At 40.4% G+C, this 22,574-nt stretch overlaps 1 protein-coding gene across 1 annotated transcript in view; it reads left to right on the top strand.

Annotated features, from left to right (window-relative positions):
• The window catches only part of LOC307255394 (neural-cadherin-like), a gene marked incomplete at both ends in the record, with an annotated part of 245,454 nt that overhangs the window by 78,796 nt on the left and 144,084 nt on the right, over nucleotides 1-22,574 (top strand). Inside the window, 3 exons of the mRNA XM_080034077.1 lie at nucleotides 771-996; nucleotides 2,393-2,597; nucleotides 9,962-10,073. Coding sequence (XP_079890203.1) covers nucleotides 771-996; nucleotides 2,393-2,597; nucleotides 9,962-10,073 — 543 coding nt within the window. The remainder of the gene's footprint in view (nucleotides 1-770; nucleotides 997-2,392; nucleotides 2,598-9,961; nucleotides 10,074-22,574) is intronic.

Genomic DNA, 22,574 nt, shown 5'->3' with positions numbered 1-22,574 from the left:
CTCTGTCTGAAACACTCTGTTTTAGAACCTTTGACTATAAGCCTTCCAAAAACACGTCTGCTCTGATTGGCCCCTAATCTCACTCCCAGGTCTTACTGCCAGTAAGGAGGTGTGCTTATCACAGGTAGAGGAAGTGCTAAATAGGTTGATAATGAGGGGGCATGGCTTCTCCCCTTATATGACATCATAGGGGTACTACTTTGGCAGAGGGAAGTCACACTGGGGACCTATACTAAAGGCATACTATGCAACATTTTAATGAAAACATGAATTATAGAGTCACACAGAAATCCCAAAGATCACTTCTACCCCACTATAATATGTGGTGGTGTGTTTATCTGCACAGTCCTTCCTCTCTCTGGCTGTATTTTAGATAGTATCATTTGTTGGTATTGTTTTGTAAACAGAAGACTCAGGTCTAAGCTCCACCTAAGCTCCTCCCTGCTCTGCGGGAACCAGAGTTGAAGCCTATCCACTTCCTTGTCGGGTTAGCTCTTGTTAGCTCAGTGGCTAACACACTGATATGGTGTCCTCTCTCTCTCAGCCTGGTGTCGGTGCATTATCCCTTGCTCGTGCAGGTAAACACACCGGCACCATTCTAGTGGGGCAGAAGTGATAATTGAGTCAGATTACTTTTGTGTGACTCTATAATTTTTTTTTTATGAAAATGTTACATAGTTAACCTTTAATGTTGAGAAACCATTACAAAAGTAAATGTTGCATAAAAGGTGACTTTTAATAATATAAGCAAACACGTCTTTTCTCTGCAGGTGGTGATGGTCGGTTTGAAGTGGACAGGAAGAGTGGCCAGGTGCAGACTACAGGGCTTCCCCTGCAGCGGGACAGGGAGTACCTGCTGACGGTGGTGGCTGCAGACCGGCTGGGCAGCCGCAGCGCTCCTGCTGTCATCTCTGTTGTGGCTGGACGCCGGCCGCCACAGTTCACTAACACTTCATTTACATTCGCCATACCGGAGAACACCCCCGAAGGACAGCCGTGAGTTTACATACACACACATCCTTGTATTTCTGTCTTTGTTAACCCTCAAACAGGCCTTTTAAGAAGTAAGGACCAGGCTAAATGTCCTCACTTTTCAAAGATGTCCTCACTTACTTTATATTGCTCATGTGTTCAAAAAGATAGACTATGAATTAATCATAGACATTTAATGTTCTCCCATTTAGTCATTTCGCTGGTTATGCTAACACTTTGTGATGTTTTACAGACCGCAACATATATTTATGAATTATAAACATGGCACATTTAGCCTTGAGCATGTATGATACCCCATGCAGCTAAATTGTAAAAGCACTGCATTCTAATATTGATTTACAGACACACACAAACACACACACACACACACACACACACACACACACACACACACACAGCCTCAGGTATGATTAAAGTGGTACAGCTATGACAAATGTCCTTGGATTTGTCTCATTATCCGCTCCAGCTTTTTAATTTGACGAACACATTTGGCAAACCAATGGAGTAAATATTGTGTTGTTTATATTGGTTTCATGGGTAAAATCGTGTGGAGGTTACATATTACTTCCAATAAGCAACCAGCACCAACTCAGCTCAGCATGTTGCACCACCTGTATGAAGAGTCTATACTAATGAATTGCACACCAGCGGAACACAGTGTGTTGCCGTTAACCCCGGTTGGAGTTTGTTGGGTCTTGCTGAACACAAATCTACTCATCTCTAATCGCATCTGCTCCACTAAACTTTATTTAACCTGTACCGCCACAGGGGCTTAACAGCCTTAAAATGAATATGTAGCCATTGTCAGCCCCTGCTCAGGAGGTGGTGCTAAAAAAAAAGTTTCAGACGGGCCTACTCGCAGAGTGCAACAGCTGGTTTGCAACACGGCAAGCACTGCATTTAATAATGCAGGACATGTGAAAAGGACTACACTGCAAAGGAAGTGAGTTCAAATACAGGTGATACTGTTATTGTGAGATTAGCATTTGTGTTTTTTTCCCCCCGACATTTATGGAACACCACTTATTTACAACATTTCCAGTAATGTTCGGGGAGAGTCGACCTGTCCCTAGGGAGGAATCCAGCACTAATAGAGAGCCTGCCAGTGAAGTTAGAACTTGGCTGGTGCTGGTTTTGTTCATTCCCTCCAACCTCATAAAATTTGTTGAATTTTAATGACAGTTTAAAAGCAATACAGATGTCTTCAGCTCAGGTTCTGAGTTGTTAAATTCGTACAGTGGATAAGGCCAAATCTGAATTCTATACTCCACACCATAAGAACGGTTGGATGATATGTTTTATTAAAAAATACATAAACATGTTACCCCTATGTTGCTCTATGTTACCCCAGCATGTAATGCAGATTCAGTCAATGGGCCATTCCTCCGTGTCTCCACAGCTTCCTAGTCACGCCTGCCGTGTCCTTCCAGAAGAAACCAATCAGCTACAGCCTTCTCATCAATCCCAGCAGCCTCTTCTCCATCTCAACAGAGACTGGTGAAATCAGCCTGACCCGCTCTATTGACTACGAGAGCGACCAGCATCGCTACCTGCTATTGGTGCGAGCCAGTGAGGGCCTGGACAGCATGAGCAGTGCAGCAGAGGTACGTACGTGTGTGTGTGTGTGTGTGTGTGTGTGTGTGTGTGTGTGTGTGTGTGTGTGTGTGTGTGTGTGTGTGTGTGTGTGTGTGTGTGTGTGTGTGTGTGTTAATTCCAAGTGACATGTTCCTCAAACACAATCTTTTTTGACATGACAAGGTTGTCTCATCAAGTCTTACACAGAATACTGCAAATATCTGTACTTGTTTCTGAAGCTGCAAAGCTGATTATTGATCTGCTGTATTGCAAGCTAGTGTCACTTTCGTCTTGGACCAAGTGCAGTGGTTTTTGGCTCGAAGACAGCTGTTTAATAGTGTGGTGATAATGTGTATGATATGTCTTGGAGACAATCAAATGGTCTAGGTACTCTGAAGCATCCTTGACCTGGACATGTATTTAGGCAGCTCATGCTGTTAGATTTGATTTATATTGATTTACAATTGCTGTATGGATTGGTATTAATGTGAATGTAGCAGTTAAAATGATCATTCTGTTTTAGGGACTCCTGGTTGGACATGATGGGGTGCCCTTTAAACTGAGTAGATAGTAAAAGATCATAAACACCCTCAACTCAAAGCCAAAGGTCCAGTTTTCATCTGAAAGTAGGAGTACTGTGATCAGTCAAACCCAAATAGACTTGTCTGTCAGTACTGAATGCTCTGGAATGCCCACTGTCTTCCTTATGTTGTCAGGAAGTGAGAGAGAACAGCGGCTGACCGCTGCAGGCATTAATGCATCTGGTCTGGTTTCCATCATTATTCTGGCCCCGGGTTAAAACGTGTTCCACTCAACCATCTGTCCTCAGCTGCTCCACTCGGTGGGCTACAGAACACCAAGAGCCTGTATGGAGATAGAGAGAGAGAGTAACGTGGGTTTAATAGGTTGTAATGGTATATAGATACATAGAGATAAAGTTAAAAAAGGGAAATAATTAAAGGAATTAGCATGGGAGTAGTTGTGTGTGTGCTTGTCTCCCTACCTATGCCCTGCGTTCCAATACCTGTTCAACATGCCCTCGCTCACTTTCCCTAGGCACTTGCCCTCGGGGGAATCCCCGCCGCCATCTTAAGTGTTGTTCCAATAGTCTGGAAACTGAAGTGAACTTCGTGATATAGACCCTCGGAGGGCTGAGTGATCAAGTGAACATCCATGGTCACTCCGAGGTGGATATCACCCACAGTGCATTGCAGTTCGTCTTCTTCTTCTTCTTCTTCTTCTTCTTCTTCTTCTTCTTCTTCTTCTTCTTCTTCTTCTTCTTCTTCTTCTTCTATTTCCCGGTAGACTGTATGCTTTTAGGGACATCGCAGCCACCCGCAGGACAAATATATATATATAAATATATTCCAAAACGCCTCAATTAGGTTATCCTATTTCCATAGGAACAATCCAGTGAATGTATTGCAGTTTACACATTGCTGCTATAACACCGATGGCTGCCAATTAGAGGACTATTTAAAACAAATGTTTTTGGTTGAAACTAACATAAATAAGAAAATATGTCGGAGCAAACAATTTACATGTGTAAGTAACACTATCTTGATGATCTGAGTTACCGTGTCGAAATTCAATGTTTGTTATGCTATGGAAATGGCTTTCTGCAACATAGGCTACCTTTGCAGAATGTTATAATTCTGTATTATTTGCATTCAGAACCACCTATGTAACTGACGGTCCATTGCGACTACAAGGGCAAGTGGGTTCCATTTAAATCCCCCGCTCCTCCCCCGCCCAGTCTCCCTCCGCGCTCCAAGTTCCCTCCGTGCAACGTATGCTGTTACGTCATACCAAGGGCTGAGGGTAAATGAACGAGGGGAAGTGCAACTACTATTGGAATGCAGCTATGGTCTGAGGTAGCCAGCCTTTGGTCCTATGCCTGCCCTCTGGAGCCTGGAGAAGAGTTATTTTGAACAGCCACATGTGCTGTCCTGTTGGTGCTGAGAACCAGACATTGTACCCCTGCCCTTACACCCACCCCTATGTCTGTGCAGATTTACATCACTACATAGAAACTCTGCTGTGTGTGTGTGTGTGTGTGTGTGTGTGTGTGTGTGTGTGTGTGTGTGTGTGTGTGTGTGTGTGTGTGTGTGTGTGTGTGTGTGTGTGTGTGTGTGTGTGTGTGTGTGTGTGTGTGTGTGTGTGTGTGTGTGTGTGTGTGTGCGTGCGTGCGTGCGTGCGTGCATGCGTGCCTGCCTGCCAGCGTGCGTGCCTGATTTTGTGCGTGAACACTTAACTTACTGCTTGTGTTTGATCTTTAATTTAAGGCAATTCTTGAAACAAGGGGATTTGCATTAGAAATAAGTGACATTATCACAAGAACCTTTTATATAATTCTTAACTAGCAAAGGTATATTTAGTTCTGTCTGAAATATTTTACTTAAATGTATTCTTGGTCAAGTGACCTGTTAATTGAACACAGAAAACCATCAAGCTGTGCCTAGTGTATGAGCCCAAATGTTCCATGGTAATTGTGTAGTCTTTGCTGATAGATAGTAGGTTCCACACTTACAGTTGGTGCATACAGTATGTGATAGTGATCTGCCAGTTAGAATATAGTGTGGGCTAATGGTTCTATTTTTACAAAATGTCAAATATCAAACATTGTCAAAACCAGAAAAATTGATACAACCAAATAAAGGTAAAATGTGAATTATAGATGTCCTTTTGGCATTTTTAGTTGAGTAGTTTTGGTAGTGAACAATGTCTTCCTCGAAAAGGCGTAGTACATGAAACCAGAATACACTGTTTAGTAGACATTTTCGTAATTAATTTGTGTTTTATATAAACAAATTGTAAAAAATAAAAAAGTTGTATTTCTGTTTTTGCACAAGTCATTAACATTGTTGTTTAGAACTTACAGTAGATACATTCCTACTATTTTCTTTCAAGAAATTCACATTCTGGAAGTGCATTGAATTTCCACAGGCAGATTTTAGAAAATGGGTTTTCGTCGCCTGAACTTACAGTACGCCCATAAAAATGCTATCGCCAGACAACAGTTAAACCTGAACTAATTCTCTTTTCAAACTTCCCTGAGGTTTATTTCTGTATGTTTAATTCACACACCTGTCAGCTCTCACTTGGCTTCCGGTTCCTTGTCAGCACTCAGCCCCTCTTGGCTCATTATCACCTGGCAATTATAGGTGAAAGGCCTGTGCTCCCTTCAGTAACACCTACATTACAGCATGATTATGCATTTGACCCTTTAGTTGAAACCCTTATCTGAAGTGTTATATGTCGTAGCCTTTCATATGGCACACTTTGTAAAGCTACAAAGGGAACAAAGGCTCACGTTTGCTGCCTTTAGGCAATTTGTATTACAGTAAAACATGTTAGCCAATGTTCATTTTTTTCTGTGCATACTTTACCTTTGACATAACAATGATACACTTATTAGACTTTATTATTTGTTCAGGTTTGCTCAGCCTGACTGACATACTAACAGGCCATATAGAAATGTCTTGGTTGCTCGTTAACAAGGGCTCAGCCAAAACCTATATCTGGGCTCGGCTGGCTTTTCCCCAGAGCTCCACTTGTTGTTGTCTTGACTGCTGTATAGATCATGTTTGGTTAACAAAGCAAAGTGAGTGGCAACACGTGTAAAAATAAGATGTATCTGCCGGTGTGGTTGTGCTTAAAGCTAGCGCTATCTTTAATGTTTGCCAGGAGAACAGCGACGTCGGGTGGTGTACACAGACATTTAAAGTGACGTCATGCCGTTGCTCTCTTGCCGGCTCTGGCTGGTCGGATATTAACAGGCCCCAGCACCAGCTCGGAACTGGAACTTGGTTCCCTTTGGTGGGAAAGAGGGAGCCTTATTTTAGGACAGTTACATAACCCGATGAGTAGGTTGTACTTGTTTAGCAATAGTAACCCATGCATAAATATTCTAGAAGACATCCAAAATACAAATGTGAACCAGTTATGAGCATCCTGGAGCCATTATAGGGGAGAGTGGCCTAAGTTGTGCCACTTTTTACTCAAAGTGACTTTAAAGTGAGGCCTTGACAGTAAAGTATCCAACTCAAATATGTACATATATTTCAGGGTGTTGTGCATCCCTGGCAATAAAAACTTTGGATCTGGAATATAGCTTTCGGAAAAAAAGTTGTCTTGTGGCACAACTTGCCCCCGGTGTGGTGTAAATTGTGCCGTTGGAGAGACTACCATGGGGTGAATTGTGCCATTGACATATATCTCATAAACTGTAATGCAAGACAAATCCATAACACAATTACTTATTTAAGGTTTATTTAAAATAAATAAAGTAAATAATTTACAAAGATTGAAGGACAATTTTCTTAAACAAGGCCTCGCAGATCTAATGGTTTTACCTGCAAAGCTCACAATGACAAAGTCACTATCATCATCTTTCTGGCCATCTGAACTCTCCTCAGTGGTGTTGTTAAGTGGAATGGAGATATCGGTCTCTTCTGAGCTACTGTAGACAATAATTTTCTTTTGGTGACCAGCGTAAACAGACATGCCAATGCCACAACTCTCAGAAATGTACTTTGCACTAGATGCTCCGCCCTTGTAGAACCAACTGCCACCTGGTATATGCGATTCCCCCTACATTTCTGCCTTTAAATCAAGGCTCAAAACCCATCTGTACACCCTGGTACTTTTCCTCCCCATTAACTATCTTACCTCTGCACTACTATCTTTGTTTATATGTGGATGTATGGGCTGTTGTGTCTTTTATTTTTGTTATTGCTATTTCATTGTTTACCTACTGAATGCACTATGTACAGCACTTTGGACAGTGCAAACTGTTATACATGTGCTTTTATAAATACACTTTACTTACTTACTTACTTATAACTCACCTAGGCCCTCTGGCACAAATCACCCCAACCCCAGAATTTTGGATAATAAGCATGATGCAGCAGTTTAGGGCTGACATCGTGTTAACTATATAGACACAAAGTGTAGCATACTGAAGCACTAAAACATGTGTCAAATGTTTTCAAACGTGTCTATAATTGTTCAGACACAATAATCAAAAAACCTTGATCATGGAAATTTTACTTTTAGAGGCAAACAACAGTTTTTTGAGCTTAAATGTGCTTATATCTTATTCCATGTTTCTCCCTTATTTACAGGATGAGTTAAATGGATGGCTCTTCTTAAATATGTGGTCACATTTCCAATTTCTTCTATGGTTTTCTAGAAACAAGGGGTGGCACAACTTCCCCACCGGTACAACTTAGGCCACTCTCCCCTACATATGACACCTTTAGGTATTATTTTGTTCAGACCTTCTCTTAGTAAATTCAATATAGTGTAAAACAATGACAAGGTTAATTTGTTTGCCAAAGAGTGCTGTGAAAATAATGCCACCACTTCAATTTGTGTAGTTGTCTTTTTTTTTTATTGTTAATTTCAGAGATCTGTCTCACTCTGCCAAAGTATCAAACCTAGGTGGTGTATTTGTGTGGACTGGAGTCACTGAGCATGTCTTTAATTTGCAGGTTGTATCCAAGTTCCTCCCTCCAGGAGTGATAGCGCATCGGCACCATTAGTTACCTAACCAGCCTGAGACCTGCTTGCAGCTGCCCTGTGTGTGTGTGTTTGTGTGTGTGTGTGTGTGCGTGTGTGTGTGTGTGTGAGTGAGTGTGATTGAGCTTGTCTAGCTTTATACAGTTGACTTCCCTCACTCATCTCCTTCAATCTTGCTTCTCCTGAGCCCTTGCACACATGTACTGTGTGTATCTTTCCCAACCCCTCGTCATACTGGCACTATATGGCTCACTTACTTTGCCATGCATACAAAGATTAACAGTCACTGGCAAATACACATAAATCACCTCAGGGGGTTGAAATAGTCAGATTGAAAATGTGTGTCCATTGCTTCTAAACTGATCTTTGCACAAGGATTAACTGATATTGCAGAATTTCATTTTACCTACTAAGACCTAATACCAGTGGTATTTACACACCACTCACTGTTTGTATTTGTGTGGGTGTAGGTGTGTGTGTGTGTGTCTGTGTGTTTCAGAGTGTTCTGTAGTGTTTGTTGTTTGTGTTAAATCCTTATATGGAAGAGGGAAATGTGGGTTGGAAAGTCAGAGAGCCCATTTCTGTATTTGTTCCTTAGTGAATGCTCCAGGCAGGCAGTCAACATCTGGTCAAAGATGCTGCGTATGCCTTCATGTCCCTAATGAACTGGAAAGCATCTGAGTATGTCACGCACTCACTCAGACACACACTCAGACACACTCGTATCATATCAATTCCTCTTTGCACACTGATCCACTCTCATTTGTTTGCTCGGGGCTCTAGAAAAAAACTGCACATAGTTGCATTCTCCGCTGATATACTGACTGAAGGGCCTGTGCAGACTGCAGCAGCTCCCTCACTGAGGAGGGGTAAATAACTCAGAGGGATCATGGACAGGGCAACACGTTGGGATGAGCCTTCCTTATGGTTAGGGGAAGGGTTCATTTTGGTTTCTAGCAGATGAAACGACCCCGGACCCAAAGAAAACCAATTCCGCCTGAAGTAGTAATCCCAGATTTAAAAAATGTTCTTACCACCAAACTCAGTGTGACTTTTCATCTCCAGCTTTTCCAACTGTGATTGGCTGGCCAGTTTAAGCACATGTAGATACAATAACAGCGTTTCTGAAATGGGTATGAGATTAGAAATGAGGCAGAAACGGACCTCTGATCACAGGTTTGGTGGTTCCATCCTGGCCTCCCGTCCACATGGATAAGTGTCCTTTGGGAATAAACTGAACCCCAAACTGCTGCTGCCATCGATGTATGAAGGTGTTTGTGAATGGGCTGATTTGACTAAAAGCACAATTTATATTTATTCATATTCCATTTACAAATTTGACTAATTTAAATACATTTTTAATAAGTGATCTGGGTGTATATTGATAGAAATTCATTTGTAACCAAGGGAGGTTCACACGGCTACTGTACAGTTTATGGTAGAATCACAAGGACAATGACACTCAAACAGGAGAAACAGTCAGTAGTCTTTTTTGTGACAGGAATGTGGGTGTCGGGGCGCCCTTAGCTCAGTTGGTAGGGCGTCCCCTCCCCCCCGGGCCGAGCCCAGCAGCAGACCCGGGTTCGATTCCCACCCGCGGTCGTTCTCTGCATGTCACTCCCCTCTCTGCCCCATTTCACCTCTGTCTATCTGCACTATCAATAAAGCATAAAAATGCCCCCAAAATATATATATAAAAAAAAAATGTGTGTGTGTGCGTGTGTGTGTGCGTGTGTGTGTGTGTGTGTGTGTGTTAATGCCCCAATAGAGTGAAAGGTCTGTGTGATGAAGGTTATACTTGAAGTTATTAACTCTGACTTCCTCCCTTCTCGGTCCATCTTTTAATCTTCGCTCATCTTTTCTCTCTCAGGTTCGAGTTGTAATTGTGGATGAAAACGACTGCGTTCCAGAGTTCCTCCAGTCTATTTACAGCAAGGATGGTGTACCGGAGACTGTGACCACAGCCACCTCCCTGCTGCAAGGTCAGACATCAAAAAAAAAAATCTGTCCACAACCTAGCCGAGCGAGACCAGCACAGATTTCTTAACATTTAGTATCCCTCCCGCAGATCAGAATGGCATTTCTCCATGGGGATGAGCCATTAGTGCATTGATGTCCCTTAGTGGAAGGCAACCCCTGATTGGTTCATGTAAATGTCCATCTAGCCTTCAGTCAGACTTGGCCCTCCCCACTTTCCATCTGTTAGTGGAAGGTAGTCCCTGATTGGTTCTTGAAACGTTGACCTCAACTTGGATCGACGATTAAGCTTGTGAGATGTGGCTGGTCTCACCAGCTCGATTGACGACTACATGAACCAATCAAAAGCTGACTTACACTAAGGGCCGAACGTTTGGTCTGAATGTGGGCTGCGATTGGCCAGGGCATCTTGTGGTGGTCTCTTCCTCATGGAGATTGGAGAAAAGCCGCTATGATCTGCAGCAGAGAGGCTTGTGCAAAATCAGTTTTGCCAGGCCTTTCATAACCACCCATCATGGTTAAAGTCAAAGAACTTTGTCATAGACAACAAGATTGAGGTCACTTCTTTAGTGTGTCTTTAGACAACAGATAATTACATTATCTTGAACTAAAACTAAAAATAAATTTTCAGGGTTCCTCAAATGTACATACTTGAAAGGGTAATTACAGATGCACTTTGCTGCTCTTCCTTTGGCTTTTGTGTTTCTGAAAGAGTCATAAACAAAACAGCACTAAAGGCAACTGCTTTTGTGTTATTTTGCCTTTTGACTTCTCTAATTAAAAACTCCCACTCACTGTTGAAAATGTTAGGCTGTTCTCATTAAGTTCATGTCTCTAAACACAATGCAAAATGCATGAATCATTAGGGGAATATGCTGCAGTGATGTGTGTTTCCTTCCAGTCTGGGCTGAATTAATATCACAATTAAATCCCTGTGAGGCACAAGAGTGTGTCAGAGATAGATTTTCTCTATGTCAATATGAGGTGGATGTAGGATTCAAGAGTTTATCAAAAACAATTAATTGGAAGTAAAGCTAAACCAGGCGCATCTCTGCGGGCTAACGTGTGCCTGTGTGGGCTCTGTGACATGTAAATGTAGTGACTCTTAGAACCAAATATAAGTGGCTGAGGTTTTTTAACATTCATGCATTTATAACTGGTCAGGAAACTCAGTAGCTACTTGAAGTACTAGCAGACCTGCAATCAGCCTCACTTCCATCAATGCAGCTTGCTCTGTAACAACCCAGTTTCCACCCAGGGCCTGCTTGAGTTCCATTCTGTGTGAGGAATGGTAATGGTAGCTGTGCTGGGTATGACTTTATCACAATTTGATCTGTGACTTAACTCTGTGAAGCTCAGTCTTTTATGGGTTCTGACAGACTGCCAAGAACACCGACTACAAAGCCTTTTGCACTTCTCTTTTCCTCTACACTCTTCATAAAGGGTAGTTCACCTTTCAGATATATTTATTTCAGATAAAAGGGATAAGTGTTTCAATTGATCCAACTTACTTCCACTTTAAAAGCAGCTGAAGATCATTCTGTTTTAGAACAAACGTAATGCTGAAAAAATAAATAAATAATGCTGAAAATGAAATCAACAGGTTTACATTACTGTAGGCCAAATAAACTTCAACATAGCTGCAAAATGAGTATTGACAAGAACACAATGCAGGAAAAAATAATATTGCATGCAGCATTTCAATTATTAATGACTAAAGTATGACACCTTATTGGAAGTGTATGCTGCAGGCAGAAAACCTTACGGCTTGAGTTTATTTCTGATATATGGTGTGATCATTGCTTATTGTTTACACACCCACACACTAAATAATAGAACAGCTATGACCTGTGAAATAACTTTGGATCCGGAGAAAATTGTTTGTCCTGTGCATGTATTGTCTTTACTGAAATGACACGTTTAAATTGAACATGAATATGTTTGTGATAATCAATAGAAACATGTATTATAGACAGGGGTGTAAAGTAGCGAATTACATTTACTTGCGTTTCTGTAATTGAGTAGTTTTTTCGTGTACTTGTAATTTTTTAAGTGATTTTTAAAACCTATACTTTTACTTTTACTTTGAGTATGTTTATTGTGAAGTATTGTACTTCGCTACATTTACTATCACCTGCGTTACTGAGTAAAACAATAGATAGGGAAAGGAGAGAAAAGAAAAGAAATATCGCGGGGGGCTTTTATTTTTACGGCACAATACTGGAAACTAACACAGTGAATGATCGACAGGAGGAGAGAACACATTGCGACTACATGATAACAACACACATTGCTTCCCTTTATCATTAAAACAAAATAATCCTAATACTATCATTGTACCGCACGTGAAGACGTGAATGTTTTTAAATGCAGCAAACCTTTCATCCAGCCCCTCCCTCACCTGATAGTTTAGCTTTCAGTTTAACAGTGCAGAGTAGGATGGAAACGGTGCGTGTTGCCGGGAGCTTTGAAAAACTTCCAGAAGACGGCAGAAAGGCAGCCTTTGGTCGAGAAGAAATGTAAAACTAATAGACTAAAATAATGTGCAAGATATGTTACGCGCGGACACGCGAGTCAGATGACATACGCGACCGTGAGAAAGAGAGAGAAAAAAGGCATATGCGACCCAGCTGCACCTCAAAACATCACGACCAATTAGTTTACTCACTTTAAGTTGAATCCTAGTGGTCTATGCAATAGACCAAGCAATAAAGGAATAAAAAACACAGGAAGTTTAAAGCTCCTTGACTCTTGCCACCACAACAGTCATCAATTAAGAACACTGTAGCCTACAATATAACTTGCTTATCCAGCCAGCTCCATGATATATAAATAAAATATGCCCTCACATTCCTGCTAGCAAAAGACGTGCCCTATCAACAACATTTGCAACGGTTTATTTTAATTTTGACACTTATTTAATTTAATTATTAAAAATATGTTTTTCTTAGGCTATTTGCATTTTCCTTGTTTTCAGTTCAATTAGGATAGGCTATGTTTAAAGTCATGGTTTCAAATGTTAAATAAGTGCATTTTGCAGTTCTTAAATCAATGAATAATTGTCTATAATAATTGTGATTACACAATGTCAATCATGATTATGATTTGTCAAAATCGAGCAGCCTAACCTTGCAATGTCCATGGTTTAGATCAATTATACACAATTACATTATTAGAACTGCAGCTGCAGTCTGTTTAGGTCTGTAGACCGGTTAAATTCCCACATTAACAGACTATTTGCTCCATATTTGCTTATCTAAAGTATAATGACACAGTATACATCCATACATGTGTGGTGACATGATTTGTTTAATTTGTGCACTTTAATTTGTAAAAGTGTTGCATTAATTAAACAACTAGTTTGTCTATATATATAATGCCCTACACTGAAGAGACCCCTGCCCCCTCCCGCTGTTAAAAATTAACTAGTAACTTGCACTTTAAGTACATGTTAAATCAGCTACTTTTTTACTTTTACTTCAGTAGATTTTTAGACCAGTACTTTTACTTTTACTTCAGTAAAATTTCATCCAAGTAATCATACTTTTACTTGAGTAGAATATTTTTACTCTTTTCACCTCTGATAATATATATATATATATATATATATTTTGTTTTAGCTGTGTTTATCCTCACAGTACATGACTTACTTGAATTGTTGTTGCTTCTTGACTTATTTTTGCATCTGTGTTACGTAGAACATGCAGTATAGGGGAGAGTGGGGTGAGATGTGCCACTTTTTACTCATAGTGACTTTAAATTGAGGCCTTGACAGTAAAGTCTCCAACTCAAATATGTACATACAGTCATATGAAAAAGTTTGGGAACCCCTCTCAGCCGGCATTATAATTGACTCTGCTTTCACACAAAAAATATAAAAGTGGTATGTTTTTATTTTAGCAGGAACAGCTAAGTACTGGGATGTTTTCCAAACAAAGATTTTTTGAAAAGCAGTATTTGGTTGTATGAAATAAAATAAAATGTGAAAAACTGGCTGTGCAAAAATATGGGTACCCTTGTGGTTTTGTTGATTTTAATGCCTGTAACAGCATGTAAAACTGATGAATTTAAACACAAAGTTGGTTGGATTATGTTGCTAAGCCTTGAACCTCATAGAAATGTCTGTTTAATCATGAGAAAATGTATTTTATGTGCCTAAATGCAAGTTGCACTTCTCTTTGACTCTCTGCTGAAGTGAGACAGAATGGGATCATCAAAACAGCTCCCAAAAGATCTGAAAAACAAAGATTGTTCATTGTCATGGTTTAGGGGAAGGCTACAAGAAGCTTTCCCAAAGGTTTCAATTGTCAATTTTGACTGTAGGGAACGTTGTCAGGAAATGGAAGGACACAGGCACAGTGGCAGTTAAACCCAGGCATGGCAGACCAAGAAAAAAACAGGAGCGGCATAGGTGGAGGATTGTGAGAATGGTTGCACACAACCCACAGATCACCTCCAAAGACCTGCAAGAACATCTGGCTGCAGATTGTGTATCTGTACATCGTTCAACAATTCAGCGCAATTTGCACCAAAACATCTGCTTTTTATAAAGACCAAATAACTTAATTTTTGTCTCATCAGTCCAAAGCATTTTCTTCCAATATGAATCTGGCTTGTCTAAATGAGCTTTTGCATACTCCATGCAACTGTATCTGTGGCGTGGGCACAGAAAGGGCTTCCTTCTCATCACCTGGCCATACAGATGTTTTGGTGCAAATTGCACTGATTTGTTGAACCATGTACAGATACACAATCTGCAGCCAGATGTTCTTGCAGGTCTTTGGAGGTGATCTTTGGGTTGTGTGCAACCATTCTCACAATCCGCCGCATATGCCGCTCTTGTACTTTTCTTGGTCTGCTAGACCTGGGTTTAACTGCAACTGTGCCTGTGTCCTTCCATTCCCTGACAACGTTCCTTACAGTAGAAATTGACAATTGAAACCTTTGGGAAAGCTTCTTGTAGCCTTCCCCTAAACCATGATAATGAATAATCTTTGTTTTTCAGATCTTTTGGGAGCAGTTTTGATGATCCCATTCTGTCTCACTTCAGCAGAGAGTCAAAGAGAAGTGCAACTTGCATTTAGGCACCTAAAATACATTTTCTCATGATTAAACAGACATTTCTATTAGGTTCAAGGCTTAACAACATAATCCAACCAACTTTGTGTTTAAATTCATCAGTTTTACATGCTGTTACAGGCATTAAAATCAACAAAACCACAAGGGTACCCATATTTTTGCACAGCCAGTTTTTCACATTTTATTTTATTTCATACAACCAAATACTGCTTTTCAAAAAATCTTTGTTTGGAAAACATCCCAGTACTTAGCTGTTCCTGGTAAATTAAAGACATACCACTTTTATATTTTTTTTTGTGAAAGCAGAGTCAATTATAATGCCGGCTGAGAGGGGTTCCCAAACTTTTTCATATGACTGTATATTTCAGGGCAACAATAACTTTGGATCTGAAATAAACAGTTTAAGAAATATAGCTTTCGAAAAAAAGTTGTCTTGTGGCACAACTTGCCACCAGTGTGGTGTAAGTTGTGCCACAAGAGAGAATACCATGGGGTAAATTGTGCCATTGATATATATCACATACACTGTGATGCAAGACAAATCCATTAGACCAGGGGTTTTCAAAGTGTTAAAGAGTGACCCCCAGAGAACAAATTTCAGCGGATTTTTAATACATTTTAACATCTGTATCTAAGTATGTTTTTGTTTTGCTTTTTTAAAATACATTTGAACATTTTAATCCAGTGTTTTAATCCTGCTTCCTTTAAGCATGGACTGAGTGTGCAGTGGAGTGAGAATGATAGGCAGACAGACTTGCCCACATTATTGACTATTGTCATATGTCATTCACACACCCAGTGTTTTTTCGCTAGTTCCTCCAATGTCCTGCTGGGGGAAAATAGTAGCCAGCGGAGAACCAGACCCTCCTAGGGGGGTCCGGGGGTATGCCCCTCCGGGAGATTTTCTTTCACCTTTTTAAAGTGAAATGCATGCATCTGGTGCACTTTGAGAGGAAAATTAAGAGGCATTTTGGAATTATTTTGTGTGAACAAATAATTTGGAGAAACTGGGTCGGATTAATTAGAAGCTATTGAAGAAAGACACATGGATTTTCCATAAAAATATTAATTTAAAATAAAAAAATTTATGCAGGGTCCTCTGGGTTGGGCTTGGTGCTCTTTTTCTTTAACGAGACCTATTTCTCTGTAATATAGTGAATGCATTTAAATGCAGTGAGAGGAACGAAGCAGAAGAACTCTTGTCCAGCTATGCTGTGATGTTAATATAAAAAACACAGGGGGGGGGCGCGCCCCACAGTTTGAAAACCACTGCATTAGACAATCACTTCATATTTTGCAAAGATTGAAGGACAATTTTCTTAAACAAGGTCTAGCCTCGTTTGAGCTGGAGCCGTCTTGCTAAGACCTGCGCAATTATGACGCTCGTCTTGCTGAGCGCACAACATTATGGTTAGACTTTTTGTCCGACTTGCACCTGCGGCTGGCTGCGGCTCGGCTGCATGAGACGTTGAAGTCCCGCAGGATCAAGACGGACACAGACACTGGAGCAAGTCGCTGCAGTTTCTCCCCACGGGCTGCGGGAGCGAAATGTTTGATGGGAAACGTCTTGCTGACAGGCGGAGCTCTAATTGGGAGTTTAAACCCTGTGCCTTTGATGCGTTTCCCCAATTGGTTACGCAAAAGTCTGAAAAGTTCTAGAATGCAACACTACCTGGGTAACCCCAACCCCTTCGAATAATAACAGAAGCTACAGTGGCCTTCAAGGACAAGAACAATTCTAAATTGTAAACAATGCACCTGATGACATTCCAACTATGACACTTTCAAGATGGCGGCACTAGGCCTTGGTCCAAAATATGCAGAAATATGGACATATATGAGACTCTTTCTAAGGTAAAAAATAACAATTCAAAACATTTTCTTCAGCTATTATGCACTAAATTAAATGTACTTATGGATATTATAATTACTTTCTACAAAATCTGCTAGGAAATAAAACCAAAATTCTACACACTGCAGGTTTAAGCAGATATACAGTATCTCACAAAAGTGAGTACACCCCTAACATTTCTTCAAATATTTCATTATATCTTTCCATGCGACAACACTGAATAAATGACACTTTGATACAATGTAAAGTAGTCAGTGTATAGCTTATATAACAGTGTAAATTTACTGTCCCCTCAAAATAACTTGACACACAGCCATTAATGTCTAAACTGTTGGCAACAAAAGTGAGTACACCCCTAAGAAAAAATTTCCAAATTGGGCCCAAAGTGTAAATATTTTGTTTTGCCATCATTATTTTCTATCACTGCCTTAACTCTCTTGGGCATGTAGTTCACTAGAGCTTCACAGGTTGCAACTGGAACCCTCTTCAACCCATTCATGACGACATCAAGGAGCTGGTGGATATTAGAGTCCTAGCGCTCCTCCATCTCCCGTTTGAGGATGCCCCAAAGATGCTCAATAGGGTTTAAGACTGGAGACATGCTTGGCCAGTCCATAACCTTTAACCTCAGCTTCTTTAGCAAGCCAGTGGTCGTTCGGAGGTGTGTTTGGGGTCGTTATCATGTTGCAGTACTGCCCTGCAGCCCAGTTTATGAAGGGAGGGTATCATGCTCTGCTTCAGTATGTCACAGTACATGTTAGAATTCAATGAACTGTAGATCCCCAGTGCTGGCAGCACTCATGCAGCCCCAGACCATGACACTCCAACCACCATGCTTGACTCTAGGCAAGACACACTTGTCTTTGTACTCCTCACCTGGTTGCCGCTCCACACTCTTAACACCATCTGAACCAAATACATGTATTTTGGTCTCATCAGACCACAGGACATGGTTGCAGTAATCCATGTCCGTAGTCTGTTTGTCTTCAGCAAACTTTTTGTGGGGTTTCATGGTCTGAGCACTGACAGGTTGACCCCCCACCCCTTCAGGCCCTTCAGCAATGCTGGCAGCATTCATACGTCTATTTTCCAAAGCCAACCTCTGTGTCCGACGCTGACCACGTGCACTCAACCTTCGTAAACTGGGCCGCAGGGTGGTATTGCAACATGATAACGACCCCAAACACACCTCCAAGACGACCAGTGGCTTGCTAAAAAAGCTGAGGGTAAAGGTTATGGCCTGGCCAAGCATGTCTCCAGACCTAAACCCTATTGAGCATCTTTGGGGCATCCTCAAACAGAAGGTGGAGGAGCGCAAGGTCTTTAATATCCACCAGCTCTGTGATGCTGTCATAAATGGGTGGAAGAGGGTTCCAGTTGCAACCTGTGAAGCTCTAGTGAACTACATGCCCAAGAGGGTTAAGGCAGTGCTGGAAAATAATGGTGGCCACACAAAATATTTACACTTTGGGCCCGATTTGTACATTTTTTCTAAGGGGTGTACTCACTTTTGTTGCCAGCAGTTTAGACATTAATGGCTGTGTGTCGAGTTATTTTGAGGGGACAGTAAATTTACACTGTTATACAAGCTGTACACTGACTACTTTACATTGTATCAAAGTGTCATTTCTTCAGTGTTGTCCCATGGAAAGAAATAAAGAAAAATGTGAAGAAATGTGAGGGGTGTACTCACTTTTGTGAGATACTGTATATTTACTCAGAGTTAAACCTCCACTAATCTGAACCCTTGACTGTGAAATAATATGGAAAACAATAATTAGCATGCAGGGTTAACTCTCCTGTATAGATTTATTAAGTGAACACAAACTTGAGTTACATTAATTTGTGGTGAAGTGATATCTTTATACCATTAAGATTAAATCATAGCCTTATTTCCAGTGATCTAAATGGTCTGGGAATTGTATGTTACATGTTACACATCTAATAAAGTTCATCATAGCCATCTCTACAATAATAATAAGGGATCGTTTATTAGACCTTTAACTGTCTTTAGGCCGATCATATTTGTTATGTGAAGGGAGAAATACTAAACCTCCTTTATTTGGATTTGTAAATTATTTTTTTATCACTTATAAGTAGGTTTTCTAGTAAAATAACAAGAAAGATAAAGATGTGTAGGGAATGGGGATATCGCGTTTCTTGTTTTAAAAATGTCCCTTGCTTTTGAAGTGTTTACTCCTCTTTGTGTTTTGTTCTGCTTCAAATCGGTTGTAGCATGTGTAGCTCTCCTACAAACATGTTTCTAATAGGCCTTCAAAATAATACTAGAAAACAAACTGCATCCGCAACAAGCACGCTACTTCCGACGGCACATGCAAGTCGAGCAGACTCGGAGCTGTCCGGCTTCAGTCAGGCTTTTTCGTCACTCCCCCGACTGCACTCGGCTACTCTCGTTTACTTTTCAGACGAGCCGAAACTGGGGTCGAACGAGCCTATTCACTTTCTTTTGGTGACCAGCGTATATACAGCCATGCCAATGAATTCTCAGAAATGTACTTCCGCCCTTGTAGAACCAACTGCCACCTGGCATATGCGATTCCCCCTCCATTTCTGCCTTTAAATCAAGGCTCAAAACCCATCTGTACACCCTGGTTTTTCCTCCCCATTAACTATCTTACCTCTGCACTACTATCTTTGTTTTAAATGTGGATGTCTGGGCTTTATGTCTTTTATTTTTGTTATTGTTATTTTACCTTCATTTTCTACCTACTGAATGCACTATGTTCAGCACTTTGGACAGTGCAAACTGTTATACATGTGCTTTTATAAATATATTTTACTTACTTACTTACTTATAACTCACCCCAGGCCCTCTGGCACAAATCACCCCAACCCCAGCATTTTGGACAATAAGCATGATGCAGCAGTTTAGGGCTGACATCATGCAAACTATATAGACCAAAGTGTAACAAAATAAAGCACTAAAACATGTGTCAAATGTTTTCAAACATGTCTTTAATTGTTAAGACACAATACTCAAAAAACCTTGATAATTTTACTTTGAAAGGCTAAACACAATTTGTTTAGCTTAAATGTGCTTATATGTTACTTCATGTTTCTCCCTTATTTACAGGATGAGTCAAATGGATGGCTTTTCTTAAATATGTGGTCACATTTCCAATTTCTTCTATGGTTTTTCTAGAAACAAGGGGTGGCACAACTTCCCCATCGGCACAACTCAGGCCACTCTCCCCTACCTTGTTTTTTAAAGCCACTCTCCCCTACCTTGTTTTTAAATGGATATCAAACTGTAATGCAGGTTTAAAGTCTTAACTTATAAATTCCCAAACATTTAGAGGTAGAAGATGTCAAATATACAGCAATACTATTTAAGTGATAAAAGAAGAATATAAGAGGGTTGGCAAATACGCCATTATCCACAGGACTTAGGCACTTCAATAGTATAACATTATGTTACATTACAAAAGTAAGATCAAAATATATATTGTTAGACATTGTACCCTTGTACATGCTACATACTTCCATACTTTTTTACTCAGCTCATGTGAACGTGTTTTTCCAAAATAGTACTTGAAATATCCATAGGAGATGGGTGTGTTGTGGTTCTATATTTCACAGTACAACAAATCAAGTACTGAAGAAAATCTGTTCCATCTAAAACAATCAGCAGAGAGCATGTATCAGGCCTTATGGACCTCTTACATCAAGAGTTTCAAATCAAATCAAAATCAAATCAGTTTTATTTGTATAGCCCAAAATCACAAATACATTTGTCTCAGTGGGCTTTACATTTCATACAATATGATATATGATACAATATGATACAATATGTCACCCTGCCCTTACACCCTTAGCTCGGCTGAGAAAAAACTCCCAGTAAAAACCCTTTACCGGGAATAAAAAAAATTGAAGAAATCTCAGGGAGAGTCGACAGAGTAAGGGATCCCTCTCCCAGGACGGACATGCTGCAATAGATGTCATAAGTAGAGAAAATCACGAAGGAATTTGATCATTGACCAGGTGATTACATGGTAATACTAAGTAAAGTGCGAATAGTGTGGATGCAGGAAGACTTCAGATGCTGCCAGAGGATCCACACCGTCTCGTCTCCACCAGGGAAAACTAAAGTTTCCATCGCCGGAAATAATCCATTCAGTACAAGCTAGAGAACAGTTAATTCTAACAAAACAACTAGATCAAGAGTAGAGCTGCACACGTTCTAAACATTAACTTGGATTACACACCTGGCTACAGCTACACCTGTCTTTTAGGCTGTACCTCAACACAGCAATGCTTCGACCTTAAAGGTACACTGTGCAACGTTTTAAGTCATTTATTAGCTTAAATCAATGTTCTCATTCATAAATATGTCCTCATTGGTGTAAAATCACCTCTGCCAATAATCTGAATTATCCTCCTGTCATGAGCGAATAGTTTCTTATATTTATATTATATTATATTATGTAGATCAATCAATCAATATCCTTTATTTAACCAGGTAAAATTCATTGAGATTAAAATCTCTTTTTCAAGAATGACCTGGCCAAGAAGGCAGCACCATGATACAATAAGAACAATCAACCACGATTCTCATACACCACATTCAACGTCAGGTAAAGTACAATACAAGATCAGGGACAAGACTATATGAAGATTGAAATGAGTACAGTTAAAAACTAAATAAATAAACTGGTGACAGATGAATGAATAAACCCGGCCGTTATCAGAAAATAGCTTTACAAACAATTGCATTGACCAAGAGAACTAACTTCTCTGTCCTTCAGGATTCCTTTGAATTCTCCCAAGGTGACCAGCTCCGGCAGCTTCAGCTGCTTTTGCACAGTGTTCCAGGCAGAAGGCGCAGCATATTTAAAGGCCTTTTTCCCTAACTCAGTTCTAGCTCTGGGTACCAACATCTGTAACACATCCCTAGAACGCAAACCATAGCTACATTTGTCTGTGGACATGTAAACACATAGATATGAAGGGACCAGCCCAATAAGACACTTGTAAACAAAAAACAACCAATGTGAGAGTATGCGTACAGATAGCGATGGACATTTTGCAGTGGCATACAGGGTACAATGGTGGACACGATTTCCACAGCCAGTTAAAAATCGCAGAGCACAGTGGTAGACGGTATCCAATTTCTTGAGGTACTGGTCAGGGGCGTTTATGAACAGCAGGTCACCGTAATCTAACAACGGTAAAAAGGTCGCAGTGAACAGACGTTTCCTGGCCTGCCATGAGAAGCATGATTTATTTCTAAAAAAGAAACCTAATTTAATTTTTAATTTGGAGACCAGTTTTTCAATATGAAGTTTAAAAGACAATTTTTCATCAATAATCAAACCCAGGTATTTGTACGAATTGACCCTTTCAATTTTGGTCCCATGATAGATTGAACGGGTAAGTCTTAAGGAGGCATCCCTGTTCTTCCGGTCTATGAACGACAAAGAGGGACATAAAGCACTACGTGGTGGGCTACTAGCAGGCAAACTTGTTCTTGCTCAGAGCTAGCGTGACTGAATTGTAGAAGGAGCTTAGCAAGACACACAATTTCCCTGCCGAATTTGAAAGCCTGCACTGCACT

The sequence above is a fragment of the Ammodytes marinus genome, assembly GCF_949987685.1.
Source record: "Ammodytes marinus genome assembly, chromosome: 1".
Lineage (NCBI taxonomy): Eukaryota > Metazoa > Chordata > Actinopteri > Uranoscopiformes > Ammodytidae > Ammodytes > Ammodytes marinus.
The sequence above is the reverse complement of the archived record's forward strand: the minus strand, read 5'-3'. Positions and strand labels throughout refer to the sequence as shown.